Below are 26,765 nucleotides of genomic sequence, written 5' to 3' on the forward strand. Positions count from 1 at the left end.
GTGCTTTTAACATGACAAGTAGTGGCTGATGAATGGTCACTTTTAGCGAGGTCCCTAAATGTTCAGTATTTCTTGACTGACCCTCCAGCAGGAGCTGTGAGTGACCGTACCTTCTTGCCCATGTGGAAAAACCTGTGATTCTCGGATTCAACTCGTTAAAAAATCTACGAATATTTTCTAAAGGAAAGATAAGGCGGATGATGGTTTCCGAACCGAGAAGCGGGATGCGGGAAATTGTGCGGCATAGGTGCGGGATAAAAGCGGATTTTTAGCGAGTTTGCGGGATCACTCGCTGGTTTCCTCATCATAGCTTCCGCTGGACTATTGTATTGTTGGCTCAGTGGTTTCGTGAGTCGCTGGTTTTGGAAAAAAATGGCTTCAGGTGGTGATGAGTCCAGCAGAAGTAATCAGGAAATTCAGCCTGAAGAAGATGAAATAGCGGTCGTACAGGACACTGAAGGGGTTTTCCGACATTTTATGTTCCTACGCTTTCAAGATGAGACGCAAAGAGGTGAAGAACTGGGTGAAATGAACAGTCCTTCGGCAAGCGCACGTCCAGACGCGTTAGAAGAACTGAGGTCTTGTAATGATGTTCATCCATTTTCGCAGCATGTTCCTGTTATTGGTAGACGCCTAGGAGAGATAGGTGATGAAATAGACGCTAAGTACAAAGACCAATTCAAGGATATGATCGATTCATTAAGCCTTACGCCTGCAACGGCTTACGAGACTTTTGCCGCCGTGGCTCGAAGGTTGTTTCGTTCAGGAATTAACTGGGGAAGAATTGTAGCTTTACTTTGTTTCGGCTACGAAATTGCTGTGACTGTCATACGCAAAGGATTCAGTGGGAGTTTTCTACGGAGAATCATACGATTTGTGGTGGATTTTATCTTCAATGAGAGAATCGCTCGCTGGATTGCTCAGCACGGTGGATGGGTAAGATAGTTTCTCATGCACATAAGCTTATTAAGTTTAATTACGCATTTCCTTGATATTGAGGGTTGTTTGAAAAAAAAATAACTTGTGACTTTTGCTAAGTCTACCTCAAATTCTTCATTAAAAAAAATCTTCCTTCGTTTGACTTAATCATTGAAACATTCTAGTTGGTCCTTGTTGTTTTCGTCGCCATTTCATGCTGATTTGTGTACTAAATAATTTCTTAGACAAATCAGTATTTAAGCTGTTTGTTTGACTGTTTTTCGTATCTTTTGTCACCTTAATGTCCACTTAGCGTCACACCTCTAAGTCTGTGTAAGTTTTCGATTACAATTCCATGTGTTTACCATAACTCAGTGTGAATTCATGTTAGTTTTATCACAAAGCCGGCAAATGCTGGTATTTCTTTGGAAATGTTAATGTTATTGATACTTCACATAGATGTGCATTGATATCAGTGAGTTCAAGTTGAAACTTGACAGATGCAAGCATGTGCTCTTACATTTAATGGACTTCATTATGGCAAAAACAATCTTAAAGAGGTGGATTAACCAGGGTGTAAAGATAAAGAACAAAACTGACGCAAAACTGATACAAAATTGTACAGTTTTTTAAAATGAGAAGTTGCAAGGGATTATAGCACAGCAGGGAAAAATTCAGCAATTCAAACTTCCATCTTTACATTTTACTTTTAATTAGTGTTTTTTCTTAACTCTTTGATCCATAAGCTGATGACCTTTTAATGAACCTTTTTAGTCTTAAGGTTTATGTTTTTATTGTTAAAGGGCAAATTCAAGTTGGGATATCAGATGGTTAAGGACCTGAATGGCCCAGAAATATTTTAAAAAATTTAGAGAAACAGAGAAGTTAGTGAATTTTCACATTCAACTCAGGAGCTGTGGTCTGCGCATGTAAGCAGACAAGTCTCTGCGACATTTACGATTGGTTCCTGTGAAAGAAATGTTTCTGGTGTATGAGCAGGCATTTATGACATGGATCAGGCCCAGTGTAAACGTTGCACTTGCCAAATCTAACGCATACAATACGCATTCATAGTGCAAATTATATTCGTCAAAGATTTTGTGTCAAATTAGCAATTAAGTTTGATGGCATTAGGTTTGACATCTAAATCAACAGTCAAACTTAATTATTTGAGATGACTCAAATGGGATTTAGGTTTGGCACACATTAAAGTTCGATGTCTGAACCAGGCTTCATATTTGACTACATGCAGTAGAGAATTTGGAAAGTTCAAACTAGTCCAGAGGAAGTGCGGTAGTGGAAAACATTGGTAAATACATGTGAATTAGATAAATGAGAAGAGTTTGTTAGTCCCATGGGGAGCCAACATACTCAATTGAATGATTAACATGGTCCTGAAGTTTTGAAGCTGACATTTTATTAAACAGGCTTGTAAAAGAGCCTTAACCATGCTTTGTCCTCTCATAAGGCACTCAAGAAGTGATGTCAGGACTGCAGCTTGAGTTTCTTCTACACCTTTTGTTCCCACTCTTGTTACTTTCTGGACTAAGTTTGCTTTCCAAGAGATACAAAGTACTGTTAAGATGTTTTCACGTTTTAAATAAAAGGCAAAAAAGATAGTCTTAAATTGGACCACAGATTGTCATTCAGACAAATGAAAATGCTCATATTTGTGATTCTTTCTTAGAATATGGTATTTTTTTCTAATCTTAATATCTTTCCTCCACAGAGAGCTGTGCTAGATTTCCGGCTGTCAGAACCCAGCTGGTACACAGTTGGAATTGTGCTTATGTTAGGAACTATGGCAGTTTACCTTGCTGCAAGGAAGACATGAAATAAATTGACAGTTGTGACTGTTGCTAATAATTTGCCACTCTGTAAACTCCAAGAGACTGAATACCAGCTTTTGACAAATGAGCTGAATGATTAGTCAATGGTTTCCATTGGCAGCCATCAATCACAGCTGGTTGCAGTCTCTATGAAGCTTCCAGAGTGGTGAAATTACTGCCCTTAGATGGAGATATAAATTTTTTTTGACAAACATTTCATGCAAATTTGAAAAACATACTTACATTGTATATCAGATATGATCATGGTAACTTTATTCTAACTACAGTCAACTCTTGTCATAGCGGACACCCTTGGGACTGTCATTTGGTGTTCATTATAGAGAGAGTTTGGAATAGCAGGGTCTGATGAAAATGACTCAACTTTTAGTTGCTAAGTGTCACAAATAATGTATACTGCTATACTCTTTAAGATTTCCACTTCCTTTTAATTTTTAGTAGACATTTACTTTGAGACTTCATCATGATTCTAATATAACTCAAAATAACTCACGCACAAATTAATAAACATTCCAAAGGACTGGTGCAGAATAAGGAGGTAATTTAATACATCCAAGTTGTCTGTCGTAACGAGAGAAGAACAAAATATTACTTTGGGACCGCATGAAGTAACTGTAATTCCTTAATGGTGGAAGTCCATATTAGCAGGAGTTGTTTCTATACATTTCTTTTTAGTTTTGGCTAGGGATGTAACTTGTCTGTAATAGTGGGTGTACACAATAGTGAATGAATAGCAGGGTGTCCGCAGTTGAGTTGACTGTAGTTACTTTTAAACCCAGATTCTACTATTGTAACTTTGCCATTCACTTAATTGAAAGTTACATCAACATGTGGGTGTTTTTGTAATAATATTGCACAATTTTTAGAATCTTGGCTTGAAAATGTGAAGAATGTTATGAGTGGAAGACTGAAACCAAGCTGGCAATGAATGCTGAGTTTTACATTTTAAGTATTTTAATTTATTTTGATGGTCTCTTCCAAAACTTTCATAAGAATCAGTCCCATAGATTATTGCTGTTGTTCAATTCAAGAAGAAATTCTCTCAATGTTATCCAATTGCTATTAAGTGTTTAAGCCTTGTATCTCGAAACATGGATCAAAATTTGTTTCACTCATTTCTCAGGAAAAAAACAACAAACTTTCCGGGTTTTAGACCACTGATAACAGCATGCATTAGCAATAGATGTTTATTTTGTGGCTGTTTTTTTGAAATAGGCACAGTTTTGTATGTACTGGTATCAATTTTTATAAACAATCCTTCATTGATAGCACAGGTAACTCAGACTTGTAAAAGGACTTGCCAGTATCAAAGAAAATGTATAAAGAATGAATGGTCAGAAATGTAATTAGTAGTAGTATTGTTTAGTAGCTAATGGCAAAGTAAAACAAAATACTATCTTACCAGATATCTCAGATTTTTTTGTGTACTGGATTAGTGATCATGTCCAATGCAAATCTTGGCATGGAGTATTTTTGTTACAAATCTGGGCTTCCAGTAATAAATATAATTTTCTTGTTTTCTTCTTCTCCTTATGATCTAAATGACAAAGGAGGTTTCCTTTCTTAAGCTTTGCTGAATTGCATCAGTCAAGAGTGTTAATTTTGGGCAAAAGGAATAATAAATAAATTGTTATTTAGCAGGCCATATCTTAACTGTGAATGAATGCTCCCCAAAAATCCCACCAGTTTGCCATCTCATCCTAAACATTGATGTCCACTCCTATATAAACAGAATACTGCTGTTGTAACCCTTCAGCAAATAGTTCACTCTCATCCTCTGAAATTTGAACTGTTATATGATGCCTTTTTGAAAGGCTTGATTGTACTTTTAATATTGATTATTTACAATTCCATCAGTAATGTTTTAGTAATGATGCTGTAATAATAATAATAATTTTTTTTTAATTTGGAGCATTGGAACCCTTTGAAAAGAGTTTTTGAGTCTATTTAGACTAGATGAGCATGCTCATTTAAGGTGGCCGAACACAGTTTTCAAGAGCCTATGCTTAATTCACCATTACTTTTAAGCTATTTATGCTTTGGCGCCCGTTTTTTGCAAGCGTCAAGGTTAACCAAAGAAGGGTTTATTATCGCATTTTGGCTAAGGTGTGTGCTGTTGCCATGGCAATGGCGCTGGTTAACCCATTGACGCCTGAATGAAATTGCCCGCGACCCACCCCTAATTCCCTGGCGTTTTTTGGAATATTTCTGAGCGAGCGAAAGAACAAAAATAAACCATATGCGCAGTAACCACAGACACAAAATCAGGTTTCAAGACATCGTTTATTTAAAGTTGAATAACTGAAGGGTCAAAATATTAAAAAATATTAGCAAAAAGAACTCAACCTAATGTGTAAAACTAATGAGAAAACAAGAAATTATATTATTTCTTTACCGCGCGACAAAATGTCCCACAGAAGCTGAGAAAATTGACTTTGCGAAAATGAGTTAATTATTGACTTCGGAGGACAAAAACGAACCAAATACACCAGAATTGAATTTCTTGTATTATAACGGCTAACATTTGAGAAAACAACAAAAAATAAAAGCGAAGAACTCGTGTAAAACTCAATCTGAAAACAAGAAATCAAGTAATTTCTTCGCCGCGCGACGAAAATATTACGGCGCTGCGAAAGAAAGATGAAAGTCGTAAATCAAAAACACGACAAAAACAAGCGAATTATTTTGAGATCAGTCGTATTTCAACTGTGTTAAATCAGTGGCCATTTAGTTCTTTTCTCAGCGGTTCTGTAGTAGCTGAAAAAGACTCCAAAAAATATTTGAACGAAGCGAATAAACTAAATAAACAAAGCGCCTGGAGGTCGCCGTAAATTAAATATGCAGAAATCCAGCGTGCAAGTTACTGTTCACTTTTAAAACCTAAAATTCCCAAATACAGGGAACCAAATGAAAGAAATGCGAAAGGAAGTTCAATAACAATAAATTTTTATTCACGCTGAGACGAAGAAACCTATTTAAAAGTAAAAAATTGTTCAAAATCTCGCAGACGTGCGTCGCTGCATGACCGCATGTTCAAATTGTTCTTCACGCTAACGCGAAAGCTTGAGTTTCTGCCGACCGCTTTTGCAGTCATTTTAACGCCCGTGGCTTTACCAATCGTTCCAAAAGTTGAAATCAACTTCGAAGTAATAATGTACATTACCATTTTTGTTTCTGAAGTCCGAAAAGCCGCTTTAAACCTGCGATCTGTCGTCGAAACTTACTTGAAAGCTCTCCGATCTTCATGTTTTCTCGGCGGTTGTAGGAAGAAAAACTTCTTCACCAGAAAGTTTTGAGGACTCTGTACTCCTTGATCCTCCATTCTGAGGCCACCTGAACATTGATTTGTATTTTTCTTTTCTATTTTAAAGCCCAAAACAGTAATTTATCCGTCTTAGGAATGAAAACAAGACCTTGGAAGTTTTTTAGATTTGGCCCGCAACGCGCCATGATTACCTGCACTTTTCGAGCGCGCGATTTTAAGAAGAAAAACCGTCTGTCTAGGACCCCTAAAGTCCTCTGAAAATATGCTCAGAAAGTCCATTCTGATTGGTTTATTTGTCCTCAAGAACAATAGAACAATAGGAGAACCAAAAAGCCTTCAGGGAGGGTAGGAAAGGCAATTGTCTCCATGTGCTTTTTTTCGGGCGGTTACGGGCGGCACAGGGAAATGGAGGAGTTTTTCGCACGGGCGGTTACGGGCGGCACAGGCGTCAATGGGTTAAAAACAAGGCTTAAAAAATGGTTTTTGTTTATTTAAAAAAAATTCAGTCGTTAGATTTTTTTCATTTGCCCACTACGAATTGACATTAAATCTCTTCTGTCAACACTGTTCTAATAAAATTTTGACATAGGCGATTTTCGTAATTCGCCGTTAACCGTTTTCACTGCATGTTCTGTATTATTAAAAATTCCCTATGTCAAAATTCAAATTTTTTGCGATAAATCATTCACGTGGTTTCTGAACTATTGTTTTGCCAAATTTCTTGAAATTCTAACGACTGGATTGTTAGAAATCGGCATGTTTCTGCAAAAGCAATCAGTCTCAATTTTTCGAGCAACTGCGTATGCGCTGCATTTAACTGGGTTCTTTCGGTAACAAAGAAAGAGCTGAGAATTGCTGGGTTTTTTGCGTCGTTTCCTTTTCTAACATATCTTTGTAATAAAAGACTAAAGCCATCAATATACTGCATTCAATAATAGAGAAAAATAGTGCAGATAGTACGGGTGTTGAGTAAATAAAATGATCGCTCTGTTGATGGCATGTTTTTTTTGCAATCCTTGTGCGCGCGCTGAATTGCATCAGCAAAAGCGCGCGCGAAAACTGTGTTCGGCCACCTTAAACTACACCAGATTAATATAATAAAAGTGATTACTATACATACAGGATTTGGCCTACAATATTTCTTTAATTTTGCTATGCTTTGTCAAGGCTATAACTTTTAGAATGCCAAAACTTCAGCTAAAATATTTAGTGAGTAATGAAGCAGATCAACAGTCTGTCAACATCCCAACATAAATTTTCTTGTTGTGTTGATTGTATTTTGAGTTTTACAATTTTCCCTAACTCTTGGTTATTCAATTGGTTGTAAACTTTGATTACATTAAATATTTATGATGGAGTGTAAAGTTGTACAGTATTTTTTTAATTTTGGTGTATTACTGTATGATGGATTTGTTTTTGTTTGTGAGATATTGACGATAAACATGATTGACAAATAACTCAAAGATGAAAGTGAATTTCTTCCTAATAAATGTTTTTGTTGTGCTTGCCTATTATTGTGCATTCATTATTCCTGTCCTTACTATGGTGCTAAATAAACATAATTTCTGCATCTTTCAATAACATGGGAAACTGTGCTCAATTACTAGTTTCATACTTGTTACTGTAAATAATTGAAGCAGACCTCTCATGAAAGAGAAGTTTACTTCAGCTGATATAAAAGATCACATCTGTGGGTCAACTGATAGACTTCAATCTATTTTGTCCAGTTTGTTTCAGCTTAGCAATTGTAGGGAGACTGTGTATTTGTGTTCACAAAAACCCAGAAATTTTATTTCATTTACTAATATTACATGTATTTCTTAAATAGAGACCTGTAGCACTTGAAATAAATAATCACCTTGTGCCATTGCACTCTAGCAGACATACTATTTAATTAATGTAGTATTTTCTTGCAATTAAATTATATATATATATATATATATATATATATATATATATATATATATATATATATATATATATATAAAATAAATTAAAAATTATGACATAAAGAGTAAAACTTTGAATGACTTTATATGGGAAAGAGGGACTGATCACTGGATTAATCACATTTCTGTGATTGACTGTTTTATTTGTTTGGTGATTAATAAATTGATATGAGCGGTTTTGAAATGCAAAGTTACATAAAACTTCCCCAGTGTAAAGCATATCCTCAACTAGTTAACCCAACCTAAGATTTAGGTTAGCCTTACGAGATCAACCATGCGTCAGATGATTAGGTCTCCTGAGACACCAGCATGACAACTTTTTGGTAGAATTCACCTCACTGGCTTAAAACATTCAGGAAGTGGTTGAAAAGGAGAATACCTTGAAAAGGTTGCCACAATGGCAAATTTGCCATAAGCTTCAAATGCTGGTGATGATACAAACCGGGACACCCAAAGGATGACAAAATGAGAAGCACCTCAATAACAAAATAAGCATAGATGGGAAATGAAATAAGAAACATGCACCCTCCTGAGACAAACGAGAAACTACGTAATAAAAATACAAGAATAAAATTAGAATCATGCACTTTCTAAGTCCATCTATGAGAATTTGATAAAAGTGACTACAGTCAAACCCCTATTAAACGGCCACCCTCAGGGAATTGGACTGTGGCTGCTCAAAAGGGGTTGGCTGTTTAATAGAGGAAGAAACAATAGAAAAGCCATCATTGGGACTTTGATTGCTGGCCGCCTAATAAGGGTGGCTGCTTAAGGTGGCTCCCTATAGTTTTAAGATCGCGCGAACGCTGAGGAAGTAATCTGCGTGCACTCAAAGGAAAATGTCAGCGTTTTTCGATACTTTATTATGTCAACATGAGCACAAAAAGGTAAAACTGAGCTCATTTTTCAGGGAAATCTATAAGACCAGAGTTTTTGCAATGGTAAAAGACATCAAGTTGAAAATATCAAAAAAACTGCCTTTACAAACCCTACTTTTTTCGTGTTTAAAATTTGTATCCCGCTGGAAACGATGTGATGTAAAAATTTTGGAAGATTTCACTGAAGGAAATTCATGAAAATCACAAATAAAGCCATAAAAACAGTAAAAAACACTTTTGTTTGGGCATTTATAATTTAAGACTAAATCCCAAAATTTTAACAGAGATGACAGCAAAACACTATGTAATCACTACTTATTACATGTAACAAGTTTGAGACAACTAGGTGTGAAAGGGAATGCAAAAACACCATTCACAACATACCACTTGCACACGCAACGCCATAAATGATTACCTTATGGAGCCAACTTAACAGGGGTTCGACTGTATTAAAAAAGAACAAACGCTTAAAAATTATAAAGAAAGTAATATCATGCCTCTTGAGCAAAACTAAGGTCATAATCTAAGAATACTCAGTTTGACTAGGTTCACAAATTCCTCAATACAAAAATCTGTAACCTATTTGAAGTTCAATAGGCCACTCTGGTTTGTGCAGTCGGTTTCAAGCACATGGTCTCTGTATTACAAAACAGAGGTACCCCTACACCCCCTGGATGGGATGCCAATCTGTCAGAAATACAGCATTTCAGATTAACCATAGTGAAAATTTGCTATTACTGAGGACTGGCAAACACCACCACACATACTGGTCAAGCACCAGCCTTGCATCTCTTTGTCTTACGCCCAATGTGCAGTTACTACCCATCAGGTTATTTACTGTTTCTCAGTTATTGTGAACTAAGGTACAGGTGGCTGTCTATCTCCCAACAAGGCACAAGTCAAATTCACGACTGAGAACCTAGAGTTTGTAAACCACAATATACTGGTACTCAATTATTAGTCTCTGTTATTCCTTTCCATAAAAAGTACCCTATCATGGGCATTACAATACTTGTAAGAAGACATGAAACAAGGTTAACACCATGATTGTCCAGGATTGATCGTCCTGAAATGTGCTTTACAGTTGGAGATGGCTTGTGTACAACACGTTTCTTTACTGAACAGAAACCTGAGTATTGTAATGTGGCTCCCAGTAAGGAATCAAAAGCAGATCCCAGAAAGCCTCCTAAACAACCAATCACAATGACTGGCCACTGGGGTGGAATAACTGTGATTCTACGAATTGTCAAGACTGCTACCAAGGTTGAATAGTAGGCAATTCCAATCACTGTACCACCAAGAATGCTTGAAACTGTACCCGTTATTGTGACGCCACCATTTGTGCCAACAGGAACTTTACCAAACGTTGTAATCAGTACAGGAACATGGGAACTTATCGCTGTCCCTATTTCTGATGCCCATGTATCACCACAGCTACATGCAAAGGATCCAAGCACGGCAATAGAGAGCACTGATGCAGTAAAATCCTTAGCATAGTCAATTGCATGTTCACCAATACCAACATCAATCATGTAAAACAATGCAAGCAGTGTTGGCACACCCCCATTACACAAAACTTGGATCCAGTTTCTCTGGCCTCCTGCAAAGGAATATGATAGGTAACAGTAGTTCTAGAGCTATTTGCCTGTAGAACTTTAACTCCAAGTGTGATCAGAGTCTGCTATGTATAAATCTTACAGTCACCACAAAACTGATAGGTAATGAGAATGAGAAAAACAGTCAATATGGAAATCTATTCTCAAAGTAAAATCAACCTCACTGAGTTGTCATGAAAATGTAAGGTGATCAGCAACAGATAAAATATCTTAAGCTACACGCTCACATCAACAGATATCAGGGGATCAAACTCTGAATCAATGCTAGCTGTTGTAAACTGTTACACATTAGTGAAACTACATATGGATCGACAGTCCACAAATTTGAGTTATGAATACCCAACTGCAAAATTAGACTGCAAATGCACTCTTTTCCTAGCATGCAACTCAGGAAATCAATGTGATTTAGCTTTCAGCAGTGGTTGTCGTGGAAGGGAGCATTACTTGACAACCCCAATAGTAGACGGTTGTGAAGGAGACCACATCAGGCATGACTTTGTTTGTATGCTGAATGTTAACATGTCCTGTTACTAATTACTAGTTGTTCGCAGGGTAGGAAAAAAAATTTAAAATTCAGTCGCCCAGTGGACATTTCAGTTTTCATTTGTCCCCACTAAAATATTGCTTGCCCAATAGGTATGCAATGTTCATGCCTTATTGACTACATCATTTACTAGGAACTGTCTATAATCAAGTTTGCCTGGATTTGAATTAATCCATGCTTTCGTTTTTGCTCATCTTGCAGTTTCAAGTTTTGAAATTTCTTTTGATTGGAAATTATCACTAACAAGATTAGCGAGGCTAATTTTACTCACCCACTGCACCATGAAACTTCCATTTCAGTTGCCCAAGAGCAAAATATACTTGCCTCGCACAATCAGACTTAGGATTTTTCCTGCCCTGTGTCACCTTACTAAGCAAGTAAGAGAGCCATACTGGGGAATATTGGTCCAGGGTCATGGCAGTACGAACCAATTGCAGTGAGATCTGTACCAAAAAGGACTGAGGGCCAATATTCCTCAGTACATGCAGCTCAAGCAAAGTAAGGTAGTAACCAGGTGAATATATGGCATTCAAATTTGAATTTGCCAGCTTTACAAAACAAAAACGTACATGGTTATGACCATTCCACGTTTACCAATCCATATGGTGAAATCATACCCAAGAAAGCACCAATCAGAATGCTTGGATTTAGCCCCAGGGTATCCAATCGATGGAATCGATAATCAATGACAATCGATATCAATCGATACCAATCGATATCAATTAATTGATTGATATTGATAATTGATGACCAATCGATGGCGAAGATTTGTGTGGTTGTCAATTGGTATCGATTATCAATACCAATCGCTAGATAAATTGGTATCGATTGGTATCGATTGGTATCGATTGGTTGCAGATTGACGGAACCAGAATTGTCGCATAAAAAACACAACTTGTACGCAGTAATTGTAAACACATTTCATTTTAATGTTAACAGGAGAACAACACAGAAATATCTGCATGTAGTGGCCAAAGAGGATCCACAAGCTCGGACTGTAGGTGGCCAAGCTGTCCACAATGATTCACAACTTTAAATGCATTTCCCCGTTCTCCCCTCTTCTTCGGCAACGATGATAGCATTTGACGATGCACCTTATATTCAATAAAGCCTCTACCCGGACATCTTGCGTAGACATTATGACACGGAAGGGCAATGACTTGCAAGTGAGTAATTCGAATACACATGCAACAGGGTATATTCTCTGCATTGAGAAGACTGGGTCGGAATTTGTTTTACCAATTTGGTCCCCAGGGCTTCCTAAAATGGCAGATGATCCGACAGGTAGTGTGCGTGAAGTCTGTACGAAGTTGCTGAGCCAATCGATAGCAATTGATGAATGGTTTTTGTGTGGTTATTGATTGGTCATCGACTGGCCGATACCAATCGATGCCAATTAACTAATTTTATCGATTGATATCGATTGATCGATTGAATTTCTGATCATCAGTTTCCATCGATTTGATACCCTGGGATTTACCTCAAGACTACTTACAGGATTAGTTAATTGAAAAAGTCTTATTTTCATTTAGCGTTAAATCATTAATGAAATATTCTTGTTTTTTTATTTGGCAGCCTTTATAAAAGCAGCTTACTGTTTTTCTAGCTTTTATGTGGCTTTTATAGTCATAACCGTTTTCTCCTTAGTGGAGGAATCATGATTAGAAAAGAAACGTAAGCTGAAGTTATATTGAAGCTAGAGTGAGGTGGATTCTAGCCAGTCTGTCTCTCACAAAGTAAATTACAATTCTTAACATTTAACACGCTCCTTCTGTAGCACTAACTTAGCAATGGTACAAACCTTTCTTAAAATCGTCCTCAACTTTTTCCTTGATGTCGGATTTGAACCTCGTAAGCTTAGAACTTGTCAGGAAGAAAGTAACACAGGAAGCGAAAAAACATAGGTTGCTCAAAGTCAATATGAAACCAACCACAACAGAAGCAACAGCGCCCGTTAAATCAAGAGATTTTTTCTTCAATCCGCGTCGCACGATAACCAAACATGACAAAACAGCGAATGCAGCTCTTACTAAGAAAGGGATATCCATAATTCTCGATAAATTTGAATAACGGACATTCTCACACGTCGAAATCTACCGAAGTGTTCTCGAACTCCGAACTCCGCCGCCAAAAGTACTCGCCTTAGTCTCCCACCGTTATTTTCAAAATGGCGGCGTTATTTTGACCGTTGTGCAGTGTGTAACAAAGATCAAAACTTTGACGTTTTGACACAAAAGGGATACTGTATAAACAAGCACAGTCTAGCAGCGGAAATGTATGGAGGACAACAAGGAGAAAGACGTGTTTTTTCAGAGACATTTTCTGATGATTCTCTTGGTGAATCGACTCGCTCGTTGCTTTCTCCAGTTTATGGTAATGGCGGTCAAATTGAAGAACCAGAATTATCTGAAGGTTCTTTGAGCGGTGACGAGGAGACAGACGACGAAAAAGAGTATAGCCTCGAATTCGAGAGATCTCACAGCACACCGAAGAACAAGACCAAAACATCCAGGAGTTACACGACTCCGATTTCATCATTTTCAGGACGAAAAAAATCAGTCAGTAAAAATACCAGATCTGTATCGAGATCAAATACAGATGGCCGCACAGCTAATAGCTCTAAAACAGTCGAAAACAAAACCGACTGCCTTTCACCATGGGAAACCTGGCTTGTGAAAAAGACAGCTGAAGATCGTGAGAAGATGAAACAGAAAAGACTTGAAAAAAAGAAAGCACGAGAGGAAACTGAAAAGGAGAAACGAGACAGAGAAGAACTTTTGAAAATTGCAAGCGAGAAGTACAATGAATGGTTAGAAAGCAAAAAGAAGTCAATTGCTGAGGAAAGGAGAATAAAACAACAGCAAGAAAAGTTGGAAATGGTAAAGAACGAGAATTTAAACCGCTCAACTCAAGAGAAAGCAGTAGTGAAATACAACAACTGGCTGGAAGAAAAGAAAACACAGGAAAATGAGAAAAAAAGAAAAGAGGAGGAAGAAGCAAGAATAAAGAAAGACAAAGAAGTGACAAGGAAACTGAATAATGAGGAAGCTTATGGCAAGTGGATTGCAGAAGTAAAGGAAAGACCTAGACCTGTTTATAACAGCTTTGGTTATACAGGAGGGATGTTGACAGGGTATTACGAGTGGGGGTCATATCCTGCACCAAGTTATTGTAATCCTATTCCTTGGATGCCACCAAAAATAAAAAGAAGCAGTGATAGAATAAAAGGCAAGGTGGAACTGCAGCCCCCATCTCCACCTCTCCTCTTCAGAGACATTGAAAACAGGAAAGCTAAGGGGAAGAAGAAATGACTGCTGGGAAATGTTAGCTGTTATTTAAATTCAAGAAAGTTTTTCTTTGCCTAGACCGCATAAAATTCATCATTTTCTGATAGGACATGCCTGATAGCTGAAGTTATTATTAAATAATTTGTAAGATTGTATTTGTCAAATTTGATATTTATTTACCAATCATATTTTTGTAATTAAACACCCATCCCCAGAAAGACAGCAGGTTGCCTATGTTGGTCCAGTGGAATAAATGAATGGTCTGCACAACAACTGCTTTAGTTGAGTTTTGGTGTGTTATTTCTACAGGTTTGCACACCACTTATGCCCACACTGCAAAATATTGGTCAATTTGAATTGGGCAGCTGAAGTTCGTTATTATTCAATGCATGTGGCATACATCACAAGCTCAAGAAGTGTAATTTCTTCAACATTTTATGAAGTAAATAGAAACCTTGCTCCACAAGCATTGTTAAAACACTTGGGAACCCTGAGAAATGCAAGAAGCAGTTGGATGTGCCTTCTGCTTGTCCATGGATTTCTCTTGTCTATTTTAGACTTTGGGCAGTCCCTCTTCAGCTTGGTCCTGACTCCATCGAGCCTGACACAAAATTGAGTGAGAGAAAAATTGTCTGAGCTGCTCACCCGCCATGTTTCTTGCCACCAATAATTTTCCTTGCCCTTTCTTCTCACATCACTCTCAACAGACTGTGTGAAGAGGGGTTGCTTGTAGTCCACATGTTCGTAAATTCCCTCAATAAAATTAGTTACATGAAACAGACAAACAGAAATAGAACAGAGTAACTATTTTAATTAACATGGTTTGGTATAATTTGGACATAAATGACTTTATTATTACATGAGGTCTTAAAAGAGATTCAACTAGTATCACTGAAGCTAAAATCCTGCAACACAGAGCTGTTTGTATCTAGCTACTGAACAGAAAGTGCACACTTATAGACTGAGATCAGTCTCTTAATTTTCTCCAGAACTGTAAGTTAGAATAAGTGTGAAAACAGTGCCATCACTCAAGCAGCATCTCCCTGAGCCTGCTCTACAGAGCAAAATGAGTCTCTTCTTTTTTCTTTCTCAAATCATTCAAGAACCTGAAAAAAAGTAGAGTGGTAAACTATAAAAATGCATGACATGATACAGGAAGCTAAACCTGTTAGTTGACACATGACTAGTGCAAGCATGCAAATACTTTTTGTCTGTAAGGAGGCCATTTTGAGACCAGGGACATGTTTTGACCAGACAAGAAGCTAGTCTCGTTAGACAAAAAAGTAAGAAGATGAACTCGATAATGAACTGGTAGAGAGGGTGACCTGAATCCCTTCAAATCAAAGTTGAGCTATGAATCAAAAGATGAGATTGCCACAAAAAGCACCACTAGGGAAACCCAAGGTTAAAATGCTATTAAAATTTCTACCTCAAAGTGACTTGAATTCCATCTCTGCCACACTCTTTTCTGCTGGTAAGACTTTCATTTTCAGAAGGACAGTCCAGGCATACTACCACCTCTGTACTCTGCACTGACTCCTAACAGTGAACAGAGCTAAGGCAAAAAAAAGAGTCAAATCTCTGCTTATGGACACCTCATGAGAAGACACTTTGACATACATGTAGATTCTGCCACATACAACACTACATACAAGAAATTTGACTCCATAATATTGTGTAAACTCTAGAGAATAAGAAGCCAACACAAAGACGGAAAAAAAGATGCGAGAAATCAATAAAATGCATTGTTGACTAGTACTGAGACAGTTTTATGTCAATACCTGTTTAAACTTGGCTCGTATATTCTCAAGATTAACAAACAACTCCTCATTCATGACATCATTAATAGGTAGAGCCAAGATCTTCTTCTTTAGAGTTTCTAACAATTTAGTGCACCTAAAACATGCAGCAAGAAACACCTGTGAGTGCCCGCAACAAGATAACCAAAGAATAACTTCTCAACACCTTCTCACCTGGCTCCTATGGTGGTATTTATTGCCATCTTGGCTATTTTATATAAATAAAAAGATTCAACATTATTTAAATAGCTTCCAGTACTGTCTATTACACCAGTCAAAAAAACATTTCCAGACAAAACAGCTTAGGGGGACCTCCTTCCAGTCAAAGCCCTATTTTGTTGTTGTTGTTGTTGTTTTTATTACAATTTAATGGCAATTAAATCTAAGACTAAAGGCATACACAAACAGACAAAGCCATAAGGATAATCTGTAAAAAAGTGGAACACTCCATGCGAGACAAATCACCATGTAGCTAATCTAAATAAATAATCATGTAATAACAATCAAGGAAAAAAAAAATTAAATCAAATATTCATTTCTCACTTAAAAACTTCTTCATTCCCGACTTAAACACTGCACAACTAGGAGATAACCTAACATCTAAGGGTATCGAATTCCACATCTCCATAATTCTATTAAAATAAGTGTTTTTAAAAGTAGTCGTTCTAGCAAAATTTGTCTTCAAGGAGTAGTCATCAGCCGTTTTTGTAAAACAAAACGGCAAATTATACAGGAAAAAAATGTAGCATATAGAAAAATACAAATAATGACATTTTCTTATTTGAATTATATATTTAAGTAGAAAATAATAATAATAATAATAATAAATAGTATTTTTATAGTGCCTATCCAAGCATGATCTAGGCGCTTTACAAGTTGTAAAATATGATCAAAATAGAATAACATACATGTATTATTATATTACAACAGAATAATATAATAATACATGTAACCATACTGGTTACTTTCATAATAATTTATCGAGTTAATTCAGAATTCAGAAGACGTCATTAATAGTCAACGTGATACCTTTGTTTTGCATCAGGACTTTCCAGCAAAATCTCATGCCACATTGAAACAAATCCAAGATAAAATCCAACCTGAGAGGAACAGTATACTGGTAAGCAAACTCCCAAGGAGCTTGCGATACGAACTTAGGCATACGTGAATTTTTCACTAGATACGATGAAAAAAAATGCAATGTAAAATGTAAATCTTATTTATAGTGGTCATGCATTTAGCTATACAAGCACTAAGCTTAGCTAGTTTACAGGCATGGCACTGGAAGAAACGAAACAAATTAATATTTCAAATAAACGAAACATGGTTAAAAAATAATTCCACTTTTCCTTTCTTCTTCTATGTCTATGAATTTACTCTTAATGAGCACCCACGTATTTCATTAGCCTTGTCCAAAACCCGAACTGAAAGCAAGTTCAGTAGCAACTAACCTCGCCACCAACTTCACAGCCTTTCATCAAACCCAAGTGACGTCCCTCTTGCAGACCCTTCAATTTTCCATCCTTGTAACCTTCCTTATAACCACTCTCATAACATCTGAAACAAAAAAAATACTGCTCATCTCTGTTTTAATTAAAAAGCATCGTAAAGGTGGAAGAGTACCTTTCCTCCAGGAAAACAGCAGCATCAAATGCATCATCAATCTCGTCTCTGTACGCCATGTTTGCTTTCTCCTTACCCAGACGGCATTGCGGGTGAGTTGCCATCTTAAAACCTGAAATCGGAATGGACTCTGGAAAACTGGAAAGAATGCGAGGACTCCTGCGCGGATCACGCCTGGCGGCAACTATGTTATTAAAGAACTTCATAGAAAAGGCGCAAAATTTATGAAGAACCTAAAGACTTCTAAGAAAAGGAAACAAACTTCAGCCATTTTTATAAATGAATATTTCACATTCGTAACTCCAACCCATCCAAAGGCGCTCACGACTAATTTCCAATGCGCCCTGACGAAGGGCTAACGCTCAAAACCTCACCGTCACTATCTCGCTACGGTGGTTCCTTCAACTTAATAAACAGCTTTGTGTCCAACCATCTAGCTAGTTTACTGATCTCACAAGATTTTAACCTGTGCTTCACTGGTATCTGATAGATTTACAAGTGAATAATGCAAAAGCGAACAAAAACTAATTAGCAAGATGTATAAACACAATTCAAAATTACTACATCACTTTGAAGCTGCTATAGGTGCATATAGAAGGTGCAGAAAAAAATATGAAACCATCCTTGGAGACCCAGGGGCAGTTAGGGAGGAAATAAATCGAGCAAAAATTGAAGCGTCGAAGGTTTCAAGTAAGGCGGGAAAGTTTTTCTCGCCTTACTTGTAAACTTTGGACGCTTCAATTTTTGCCCGATTTACTTTCTTCCCCCGCAACTAACTGCCCCTGGGTCTCCGAGGATGATATGAAACCATGTTACTCAAAAAGATATAATTTAGAAAAGTATATCTTGAAAACACCCAGGACCCATTTAGGCCAACCAAGAGACTGTTGCAAAGAAAATGAACTGCAAAATACTACCACCCCTTTTCCTGAATTTTCTCTCCTGATTCCTGATAGGCAAGTCTCTTGATCAATGACACAGCATCATTGCTTGCATAATAAAGTATGTATGTGACCATGTGCTGCACAAGCTAGTCGAGTATTGTCTTGATATCTTTAAGGTGGTCTGTAATGCTTGGTTCGAAAATAAAGACAATTTTTCATTCCCATGCAGCGTTTGTGATTGAATTCTTTGGAATCAGCAGGGTTATTTTTAATGAGGAACTGGGAGACAAAGAAGTTTTTGTAGTGGCAGACAAATGACGCCTTCGCGAAAGTCGCACGGCCTTTCAAAGATCTTTGCTTGAAAATTCTATCTTGGTGGTCGATGTTATTGTTCAGTCATCAAAGACAAGGAGATTTAAAAATTGCAAAACTAGATGAATTACGTGGCTTGAAAACCGCTTACAACTGTTATTTTAGCTGTATTGTTTGTTGGCAGCAAATAAGTTACCCTCTTGCAAGCATGCTTTGTACATTTACTTTTCAATTTTACGAAATCCAAGATATGTTTAATATTACCTATGCAACCAGCTGAATTAAGCCAGAACCAGACGATGACTTTTTTAATTATGTCTTTTCATTTTCAATAAAATCCTGTGTTGTATTCTCGTTAATTATTTACTCTTAACTCGAAGGTACATAGAATTATTAAATGAGCTCTCTTACAAACTGTCTAAGATGCTATAATTATTTTATAAAACATGAATTTAAAACGTAGATTCAAAGAAGGTTCAGGATCTTTTAAATTATCAAAACAAATCAGAACATCATCATGTTCAAAATATTATCGTTTCAGCAATGCTCAACTATGAAACGGTTGGTAAATGTTTCTTAGAGAATCCGTTGGCGAGTGAAAATTTGACTTGCAAGGCAGTGATCTCCACAGCCATGAAAATTATTTCCTTTGAACGTTACTGAAGAAGATATGGCCGGGAGACATGGTATGAATATTTAATACGTGCTGGTTCTTCGAAGAATTATTCAAATTTCAAACGTAAGCAGAATTGTTCACCAAGAATATTCCCACCCGGAAAGGCAAGTCTGAGATTTCTCCGTTTTTGAGTTTATCAAGCAACAGGCTGGCATGGCAACGTTCGGATGATCATCCTATTTGTGACTGGACAGAAGGACTCGGACATTGGTCGGCTTGTTGTCGACATTTTCCGAAAATAGCGCTCGCTTATCGCAAAACGGAAAACAAGTCGCAATAACAGTACGCACCGTCTTGAGGAATCAACAGGTGAAAAGCAAAATAAAACGCATTGGCCGTTGTTGGGATATCTAATGAAGGAAATAATAATATAAAAAACTCCTGGTCGAATGTTAAATTGTACCTTATTCAAACGGAAGTGGGGATAATGCAGCTTTTACGATAGAAATAAATTATAGGTCTCTAGAACAGAACAGCCGGTTTATTAGTAATAAATAAAAAATCGTCCTCCACGTGAAAAATTTCCTCTTTTTTTTCCAGAGAAGTGACCAAAGATCCAAGGGATGATGTATCCAATGACAACGCGATATCAATATTTAATATGTAATCTATTCCCTAATTTATGCAAATAAGACGGCTTGTGTCGTTAGAAGTTTCTGATTGGCTCGCGACCAAAATAAGTACAAAGCTGTGGCGTTCAGCTGTTCGCCTGTCGCTTTTCTTTGTGCGTGAATATCCGGTGAATGGAGGAGATAAAAACTCCAGGAAAAGACGAGCCATAGCGGCTGAAACAGTCATTATAGTGATTTTAAAACAACTTACAATCTAGAGCAGAGGATGTGGTGTTTTATTTCGGAGCCAAACGGCATAATTCATGAAATTTTCCTCCCGAAGAATGCCGTCGGGCAAGAGTGTTTGGACAAGGTGAGGAATTACAAGTTGGCGATTCTCAACATGCAATGAATATTCCCAAGACATCTGTATGCCGATGAATTTTAAGTCAACTTGGTTCACTTTCGAATTACTTGCTTTCGTAGCATTGTTTGGTACTTATTTTATGGTTCTTCAACCCTTGCAGGTTTGCGAAAAGCTAAAGCTAGTCGAGAAAGATTATTTTGGCTTGAAATTCGGTGGCGCGAAACGAGCCAAATTTTGGTTGAATTTGAGAAATTCTATGTCGTCGCAGCTCACTGGAAAGCCGCCGTATCGACTGTATTTCTTGGTCAAATTCTTCGTCAAGCCACAAGAACTTCAGCAAGAAATTACACGGTAAGTGAAACAGGTGAAATTTTGATGTATGTTTTGCGTTTTGTCAATCGTACCTGCCGAGTGAGCCGCTCGGAAATATCCACAGTTCACGCGGATAGTGTTTGTCATAGTCTTTCTTTTATTTAACAGACGTTTCAGTTTCATGTGTACATCTCTCTGTATAATTTTTTTTCCCTTTCAGGCACCAGTATTATCTGACTTTAAAGAGCTTTATAAGCGAAGGGAAGCTAGAATTGTCGTCTGCGCAAACGAAAACCATCGCTCGACTATGCGCTCTGGTTGCTCATATAGAGTGCGGCGATTTTAGTCAAGAGCGGGTGCCAAAATATTCATCTTACATTCCCATGTCTGTTTATAATGTGTACGCCAAAACCTCAGACCTTCAAAAGGATGCAGCGATCGAACACAGCAAGCTAGTTGGTGTTCCTGTCTGCGAGTCGAAAGTAGAATTTTTACACATTGTGTGCAGTATTCAGGGCTATGGAATAGAACTTTTTCATGGCAGATTGAGCGACGATAAAACGCTTAAAAGGGTGGACATTTATGTCGGTAATGATGGCATACGCGTGTTCAGCATTAACCACGAATTCGACTTGAAACAAGGAAAAGATGTCACAAGAAAAGTCCTGGAAAAAAGGTAAGCTTTTGCTTTTGCTTTGTTTGGTTGCGCGTTTGACGAGATTGCCAGTAAAAAAAAACATGTCATGAAACCTATCTCGGCATTAAATGTTGATCTGAAAAATGGTTGAGACACTGTTTCGAAAATTCATTCTTACGACGATTTATTTTCAATATTGCGGGAATCTGCCACAAATCGTGCAGGCAGAATAACCGCATAGTTTACAACAGTCTTAATCTAGCCCTTAACTGTCTATCATGTGTAATTCTCATTTTCTTTCAAAGTGAGTGCGAATAATTATCATGTACAAAACTTTAATGTCATCAAATTCAAGCGCTTAAGCCTTTTTGTTGAAATCAGCACTTGCTAAATTTTTTAGTGGGTTTTAAAAATTCTATAGGAACCTGCCGCATTAAGCGTGTCGGTATCTTATACCAGAACTTTTAAAGTGAACGTAAATTTTGTTCTACTTGTGTATCAGTCTTTTTGTTTCTTCCCGCCTCAGTTAAAGTCACATGTATGTTGAAAAAAATTAGTTCAGCTTTGCTGCCGATATAATTTCAAACTCCAAGTAAAAAATACGTGCAGAATATAGATGAGACTTTATTCGCGTCCTGCCAACTGTCTGTAATAGTACTGAGATATTATTTACCTTGAATAATTAATTCTATCTGTCAAAACCGCAAAATACGGTTATACCACTCTTTGGCAGCGAGAATTTCCCTCCTTTTTTCTGGGAAAGCAATAACTGCATTCAACAGGCTGACTGAGTGAAACAATTGTAAAAGGTGGTAGAAGTCGTAGACTGGGCGATCTTGAAATTATTTCTGTTCGTTAAATGTATTTCTGTCTTCTCTGCGGCGGTGCATTTAAGTAGAAATCATGACAGAATTTTACGTCAACACAATTGAAAAGCCTCCTCAACAGAGTAGAATGGTGGGATGACAGATATTAAATAACCAAGTTGGACTTCAAGCAAACAAATATGACGTTATGTTGATAGTGGTAACTATGTCTATAAATAGGCAAATGAAAATATTGCAAACCCAAGGACTGCAGATTACATTTCCAGTACTAAATTTCCTTCTTACAGTAAAGAAAGAGAAAGACGAGTAAGAGCTGATAATTCGATTCGTTTCAATCGCTTTGCTGTAACGTTTTACCCGAGGAACTTTCATTTTCTATCTTTTCTATCTGTTCTTTTTTTTCCGGTCTAGAGGCTTCGTGTTGTCACATATTCCGAGTTGTTTGCCTTTGTAATAGTGTTATTTCCAAACACTGCGACAGATGGAGTATTGCTTCACTCGTATTTTATTACAATTCCCGTTGTTATTCAGGCTATAAAAGCTAACCCCACAAGCTGGCGGACTTAGGGACAACCAATTAAAAAGTGTCTTCCAAAGTGGTACTGAAGTAAAGCGCAAATTACGCTAAAGAAAACTTCCTCCATCATTACAAGTTCCTGTTTTATCTCCACATGTAATTACGTACAGTATTTATAATTCATGCTGCATAAGCTTGCCGATTTTGTGTTAACCCATCAAATAGAGTCACTCATTCAAAATGGAAATCGAAATATTAGAAACAAGTAGATTGCTTTTCCCCTCCTGAAAACGTGGTGGGTATTGAATGTTTGCTGGAATTGATGGAATTGGGGAGGAGGGGTGCGAGTGAAAGCGAAATCATTGTAACCCTTCAAGTAGTACAAACTGACTCTGCAATCAGTTCAAATATCTTTTTCTAGTCGGACGGCAAAATCGTCCTTCTTTGCGGCAACATCGTGAATCAAATGGCTGTAAAGTCAATTTGGCAACAGTTAAAAGTGTGCCTAGCTGCTTGCTGTGACTCATAATAGTCCTAGAATCGCAAGTTTTTGTGCAAAGCAACTCAGCAGTGGATTTACGTGGCTGATTTTTATTGGAGGGCTGTCGATTTACCTGTAATTTTCGATCCCAGTGAAGTTGAAGCTTCTTCTGGATTTCTTGTTTTTTATATAATGAAGAAAATCTCTAAATAATGATGCTTCGTTTCAGTCACTAAAGTTAAAAATACTTTCAAAATATAACACATTTTCAGGCCCTTGGCTACAATATAAATATTCGAGCAATTGAAAGAAAAAGATACGTAGCAACAAACACACTCAGTGAACTGATTTCTTTGAAAAAACCATCCAGGTTATTTGTTGATGTTTACATGTAAAATTCCGTCCAATATAAAAGTTTAAGCCCATAAAAATGGTGTTCAGTCTCTAGAGCACCCCAAACCTGCTTTTTGTTGTGTTTTTGCGGTACTTTCTTGGAAATATTTTCTAAATATTAAAGTAAAGGTTTTAGTAATCCGATCTGATTTTCCTTTCTGAATTTTCGGTGGATTCTGTCCACCTTCACAAGAGTTGCAATCTGTAGCCGGGTTCGTGTAACGGAATTACAAAAACCTTGAAAATGTCAAGTAGTATGAAAACTCACTTTGCTAGAATAGACACTCGCTTTGGTTGTTTGTGGTAGAAGAGACTTACTGCCACGCTAAAAGTAATCGGTTCTCACCTCAAAAATAAATCAGCTTAGGAATTATGGCGTCTGGCTTGTGACCATATTTCATAGACAAGGTGTATACCTGTCAGCGAATTGATGTTTTACGATAACTGCAGAAATTCTCGCGGGCTCGTTGGCTAATTTTTATTGCCAATAAGCGGACAGACACAGGAATTTATAATTGATGCGATGCTTCAACGATTGAGAGCAGACAATTTGAAGATTTGTTATTACAAAAACAAATTGACGTCAGTTTTTCATGCGTCTGTCCTGTCCTTTGGATCCGCAGCCTACTTTGACGATGTTATGGCGAAATTCATTGTCAATAACAGGGCAAGCGTGAAAAACTGAGTAGACGTCAATTTGTTAATTTGACATGAAAATAAATCCTTTTTACGACCTCATTAACATGCAAAAAAGAGAAAGAGCTATGGTTTTCAGTTTATTAGTGAAGCAGGTGTATAATACTGACATTTGCCCTTACGTGCCGTTTGACTTGTCTTTCAGGGTGTCCTTTGAAGATGTGTCTACAGTCTCCTACAATAACCGCTCGTTTACTGTTGTCCACGGGGGAACTGGGCCGCAAGCTCAACGAGACACTTATAAGATGAAGTGTGAAAGCGATGCTGTTGCCTTGTTCCGAACTTTTACGGAGTTCCACACATTTTTCCAGTGCAACACCGTAAAACGATCCGTTATCGATCAGTGTACGAGGACTTTCGCTGGTCGGCTGTTTTCCGTGTTTGTGCCTCGTAACGAGTTTGGCAGGATTTTCCTGTTTGACGTACAGCGCACGCGACGCCAGGCGTACAGCCACGCTTGGGGAGAGCTGAACTCGTGTCGGATGATTGACATGACAAGCTCCACCTCGGCAAGTTTTCGTTCAGTCGGTGCGTCAGTGGAGTACCGTCCAGTCCAGTCCCCGCTCTCCCAACGCAAGTGTTATAGCACAAAGAGGATCGACGAAGCCGGACCGTCAAGGGGTCAAGGTCGGAGAACTTTGGCTGAGAGAGAATGCATGGAAAATATGTCCCCAGAACAACTGAAGGTTATGGTACGACACCTTCAGGACGCCCGAGTCTGTCAGATCTGCATGGATAGCGAGGTCGCCACTGCTTTTTGCCCATGTGGTCACGTGGTTTGTTGTGTAGAGTGTTCAGCCATGTGCAAGGAGTGCCCGTTATGTCGAAGTCAAATTACTTATGCACAAAGAGTATTCTTTCCCTGCGAGTAAAATGGCACATTGATCCTCCCTTATGCACAACAAACCTCGACGCAGTAACATAAAATGGCGAACGTTTGTTTTGTAAAACTTAGTTAACAAAAAGAGTAATGCTGCGTGGCAGGCCTATTGTTGTGGAATGGAAAGAAATCAAGTTGGTCACGCAGTAAGGATGCTATGCAATAGCTGCCTAAATACAGATTAACGTAAGAAGACTCTGCAGTCCGTGAATGACAATGCCCTTAGCGAAGAGCAAAGCAGTACTGACTAACCTTTTGACTAAATATGAGAATATTTATGGACACAGTACCAATAAGAGATGATCATGAGAAGGTTGCGTTTTATACAAGAATTTATGAGTAAAAACCAAGAAGATGTTATCTATAGCGACAAACTAAGAGTTGTTTTGTGTCTAAAACATCAGAATCCATTAGAGGATGCCCAAAAGATTTTTTAGAGGAAAAGCTTTTCATATTTATTATGCAATAAAAGAAAAACGCGTGCATAAGTAGAGATTGGTTTTGTAGACGAAGCATTGAGTTTAACGATTTAGTTGTTTTAGATCGGCGAGTTCCAAAAGTGTGGACGAGATCACTTAATGGCAAAAAGCTGTGCAGTGATTGTCACATGAGCTAAGAAACGTAATCGTGCCTTCCATGCTGGTTCTTCAGCAGGAATTTGCTCTCGTACAAGAGGGATTGAAGTTTTCTTCCATTGTGTAGTGAAGATTTTAGCTCCACGTGGGAAAAACAATGGAACATTTTGGTGTGGTCCTAGGATTGCTTTTATGAAAGTTAACGTCAACGATGGCGAAGTTTAGTAAATACTTTGACTCGACCCCCTATTTAGTTAGAATAGTTACTCGAGGAGTGTGGTTGCAAAGTGAAATAAGGTAGTTTTTTCTGGTTTTCTGAAGAAACTTGACGCTTTGGGATCGTTCGCTCACTTCATCCCAAATTGAATCTTTTTCTAAGTTGGTCGATCTTAATCAGGTGAAAACCCGAGGTTAGATTGAGGTAGACTTTGTAAGAGCGTGGTCGAATATCGATTTGCCTAGTTAGGCTTTGCGCAGTAGGTGTAAGAAATTTTGTGTTGCCAAAGTTCCTCAGTTTAGTTAGCATTTCAGATAACATTGATAGTTCGGTAGTTATTTATAGTATTCCTAAAATCTATCGATTGAGTGGTGATATTGGTTTGATAATTCAGTAACAGAACAGGGAACTCTCCCACTTCTCCCTGGTAAACTAAGAGATCTAGATTTTTAAACAAATAGTTAAGATTCTATAATAAAAGTGCTATTAAATGTGTTGTGGTGTCACCAATCTTTCTCTGTATGTGGCCATTGGCTTGACTACCCTTTAATTTGTTTGTCAGCTCACAGTAGGTCCCCTCCACACTATGGCGGAGGAATTTTAAAACCGAGGTTTCACTCTGAAGACGTATCAAGTGTTTTCCGACCACACTACGCCGGAGAAATTTGAAAACGCAACAATCAGCGGTCATTTGGCATTTGTGTTTGATAAAAC

General features: G+C 37.7%; 5 protein-coding genes across 6 annotated transcripts; 3 read left to right on the forward strand and 2 right to left on the reverse strand.

Moving 5' to 3' along the window:
• The first annotated feature begins 337 nt into the window (after positions 1 to 337).
• On the forward strand, positions 338 to 7,539 carry LOC110041006 (bcl-2 homologous antagonist/killer-like). The gene is made up of 2 exons (XM_020746283.2): positions 338 to 936; positions 2,648 to 7,539. The coding sequence occupies exons 1-2, from the start codon at positions 373 to 375 to the stop codon at positions 2,750 to 2,752; spliced, it is 669 nt and encodes a 222-aa protein (XP_020601942.1). The 5' UTR covers positions 338 to 372; the 3' UTR covers positions 2,753 to 7,539.
• A 254-nt stretch (positions 7,540 to 7,793) lies between these two features.
• LOC110041001 (transmembrane protein 19-like) lies at positions 7,794 to 13,146 on the reverse strand. Its single transcript, XM_020746274.2, has 2 exons — positions 12,819 to 13,146; positions 7,794 to 10,457 (listed from the first exon to the last, which is right to left on the reverse strand). The coding sequence occupies exons 1-2, from the start codon at positions 13,063 to 13,065 to the stop codon at positions 9,808 to 9,810; spliced, it is 897 nt and encodes a 298-aa protein (XP_020601933.1). The 5' UTR covers positions 13,066 to 13,146; the 3' UTR covers positions 7,794 to 9,807.
• A 32-nt stretch (positions 13,147 to 13,178) lies between these two features.
• Positions 13,179 to 14,577, forward strand: LOC110041000 (uncharacterized). Its single transcript, XM_020746272.2, has one exon. The coding sequence runs from the start codon at positions 13,291 to 13,293 to the stop codon at positions 14,326 to 14,328; it is 1,038 nt and encodes a 345-aa protein (XP_020601931.1). The 5' UTR covers positions 13,179 to 13,290; the 3' UTR covers positions 14,329 to 14,577.
• A 518-nt stretch (positions 14,578 to 15,095) lies between these two features.
• On the reverse strand, positions 15,096 to 18,707 carry LOC110041002 (protein LTO1 homolog). Its single transcript, XM_020746276.2, has 6 exons — positions 17,727 to 18,707; positions 17,555 to 17,660; positions 17,133 to 17,203; positions 16,086 to 16,200; positions 15,734 to 15,859; positions 15,096 to 15,410 (listed from the first exon to the last, which is right to left on the reverse strand). The coding sequence occupies exons 1-5, from the start codon at positions 17,930 to 17,932 to the stop codon at positions 15,794 to 15,796; spliced, it is 564 nt and encodes a 187-aa protein (XP_020601935.2). The 5' UTR covers positions 17,933 to 18,707; the 3' UTR covers positions 15,096 to 15,410; positions 15,734 to 15,793.
• Positions 18,708 to 20,280: 1,573 nt separating this feature from the next.
• On the forward strand, positions 20,281 to 26,546 carry LOC110041012 (E3 ubiquitin-protein ligase MYLIP-like). 2 transcript variants are annotated; one of them, XM_089298867.1, is made up of 4 exons: positions 20,281 to 20,522; positions 20,677 to 20,867; positions 21,049 to 21,504; positions 24,525 to 26,546. In XM_089298867.1, exons 1-4 carry the CDS (start codon positions 20,436 to 20,438, stop codon positions 25,249 to 25,251), a joined length of 1,461 nt encoding a protein of 486 aa, XP_089154993.1. In that variant the 5' UTR covers positions 20,281 to 20,435; the 3' UTR covers positions 25,252 to 26,546. The 2 variants fall into 2 exon arrangements, with proteins under 2 accessions (XP_089154993.1, XP_089154992.1); XM_089298866.1 differs by lacking the exon at positions 20,281 to 20,522 and having other exon boundaries at positions 20,558 to 20,867.
• The last annotated feature ends 219 nt before the right edge of the window (positions 26,547 to 26,765 follow it).

This window comes from Orbicella faveolata, unplaced genomic scaffold (assembly GCF_042242905.1).
Source record: "Orbicella faveolata isolate gen_17 unplaced genomic scaffold, um_ofav_v1 contig_1, whole genome shotgun sequence".
NCBI classification, from domain to species: Eukaryota; Metazoa; Cnidaria; class Anthozoa; order Scleractinia; family Merulinidae; genus Orbicella; species Orbicella faveolata.

Excerpts from the sequence above, each read along its gene's own strand:
- LOC110041006 (XM_020746283.2), top strand. The coding sequence starts at position 373 with ATGGCTTCAGGTGGTGATGAGTCCAGCAGAAGTAATCAGGAAATTCAG. Across the intron at positions 937-2,647 it reads TTGCTCAGCACGGTGGATGG|AGAGCTGTGCTAGATTTCCG; the intron begins GTAAGATAGTTT and ends TTTCCTCCACAG.
- LOC110041001 (XM_020746274.2), bottom strand. The coding sequence starts at position 13,065 with ATGGATATCCCTTTCTTAGTAAGAGCTGCATTCGCTGTTTTGTCATGT. Across the intron at positions 10,458-12,818 it reads TGAGGACGATTTTAAGAAAG|GAGGCCAGAGAAACTGGATC; the intron begins GTTTGTACCATT and ends ATTCCTTTGCAG.
- LOC110041000 (XM_020746272.2), top strand. The coding sequence starts at position 13,291 with ATGTATGGAGGACAACAAGGAGAAAGACGTGTTTTTTCAGAGACATTT.
- LOC110041002 (XM_020746276.2), bottom strand. The coding sequence starts at position 17,932 with ATGAAGTTCTTTAATAACATAGTTGCCGCCAGGCGTGATCCGCGCAGG. Across the intron at positions 16,201-17,132 it reads AGTCCTGATGCAAAACAAAG|GTGCACTAAATTGTTAGAAA; the intron begins GTATCACGTTGA and ends TGCATGTTTTAG. Across the intron at positions 15,860-16,085 it reads TACGAGCCAAGTTTAAACAG|CTCTGTTCACTGTTAGGAGT; the intron begins GTATTGACATAA and ends TTTTTGCCTTAG.
- LOC110041012 (XM_089298866.1), top strand. The coding sequence starts at position 20,581 with ATGCCGATGAATTTTAAGTCAACTTGGTTCACTTTCGAATTACTTGCT. Across the intron at positions 20,868-21,048 it reads CTTCAGCAAGAAATTACACG|GCACCAGTATTATCTGACTT; the intron begins GTAAGTGAAACA and ends TTTCCCTTTCAG. Across the intron at positions 21,505-24,524 it reads AGAAAAGTCCTGGAAAAAAG|GGTGTCCTTTGAAGATGTGT; the intron begins GTAAGCTTTTGC and ends CTTGTCTTTCAG.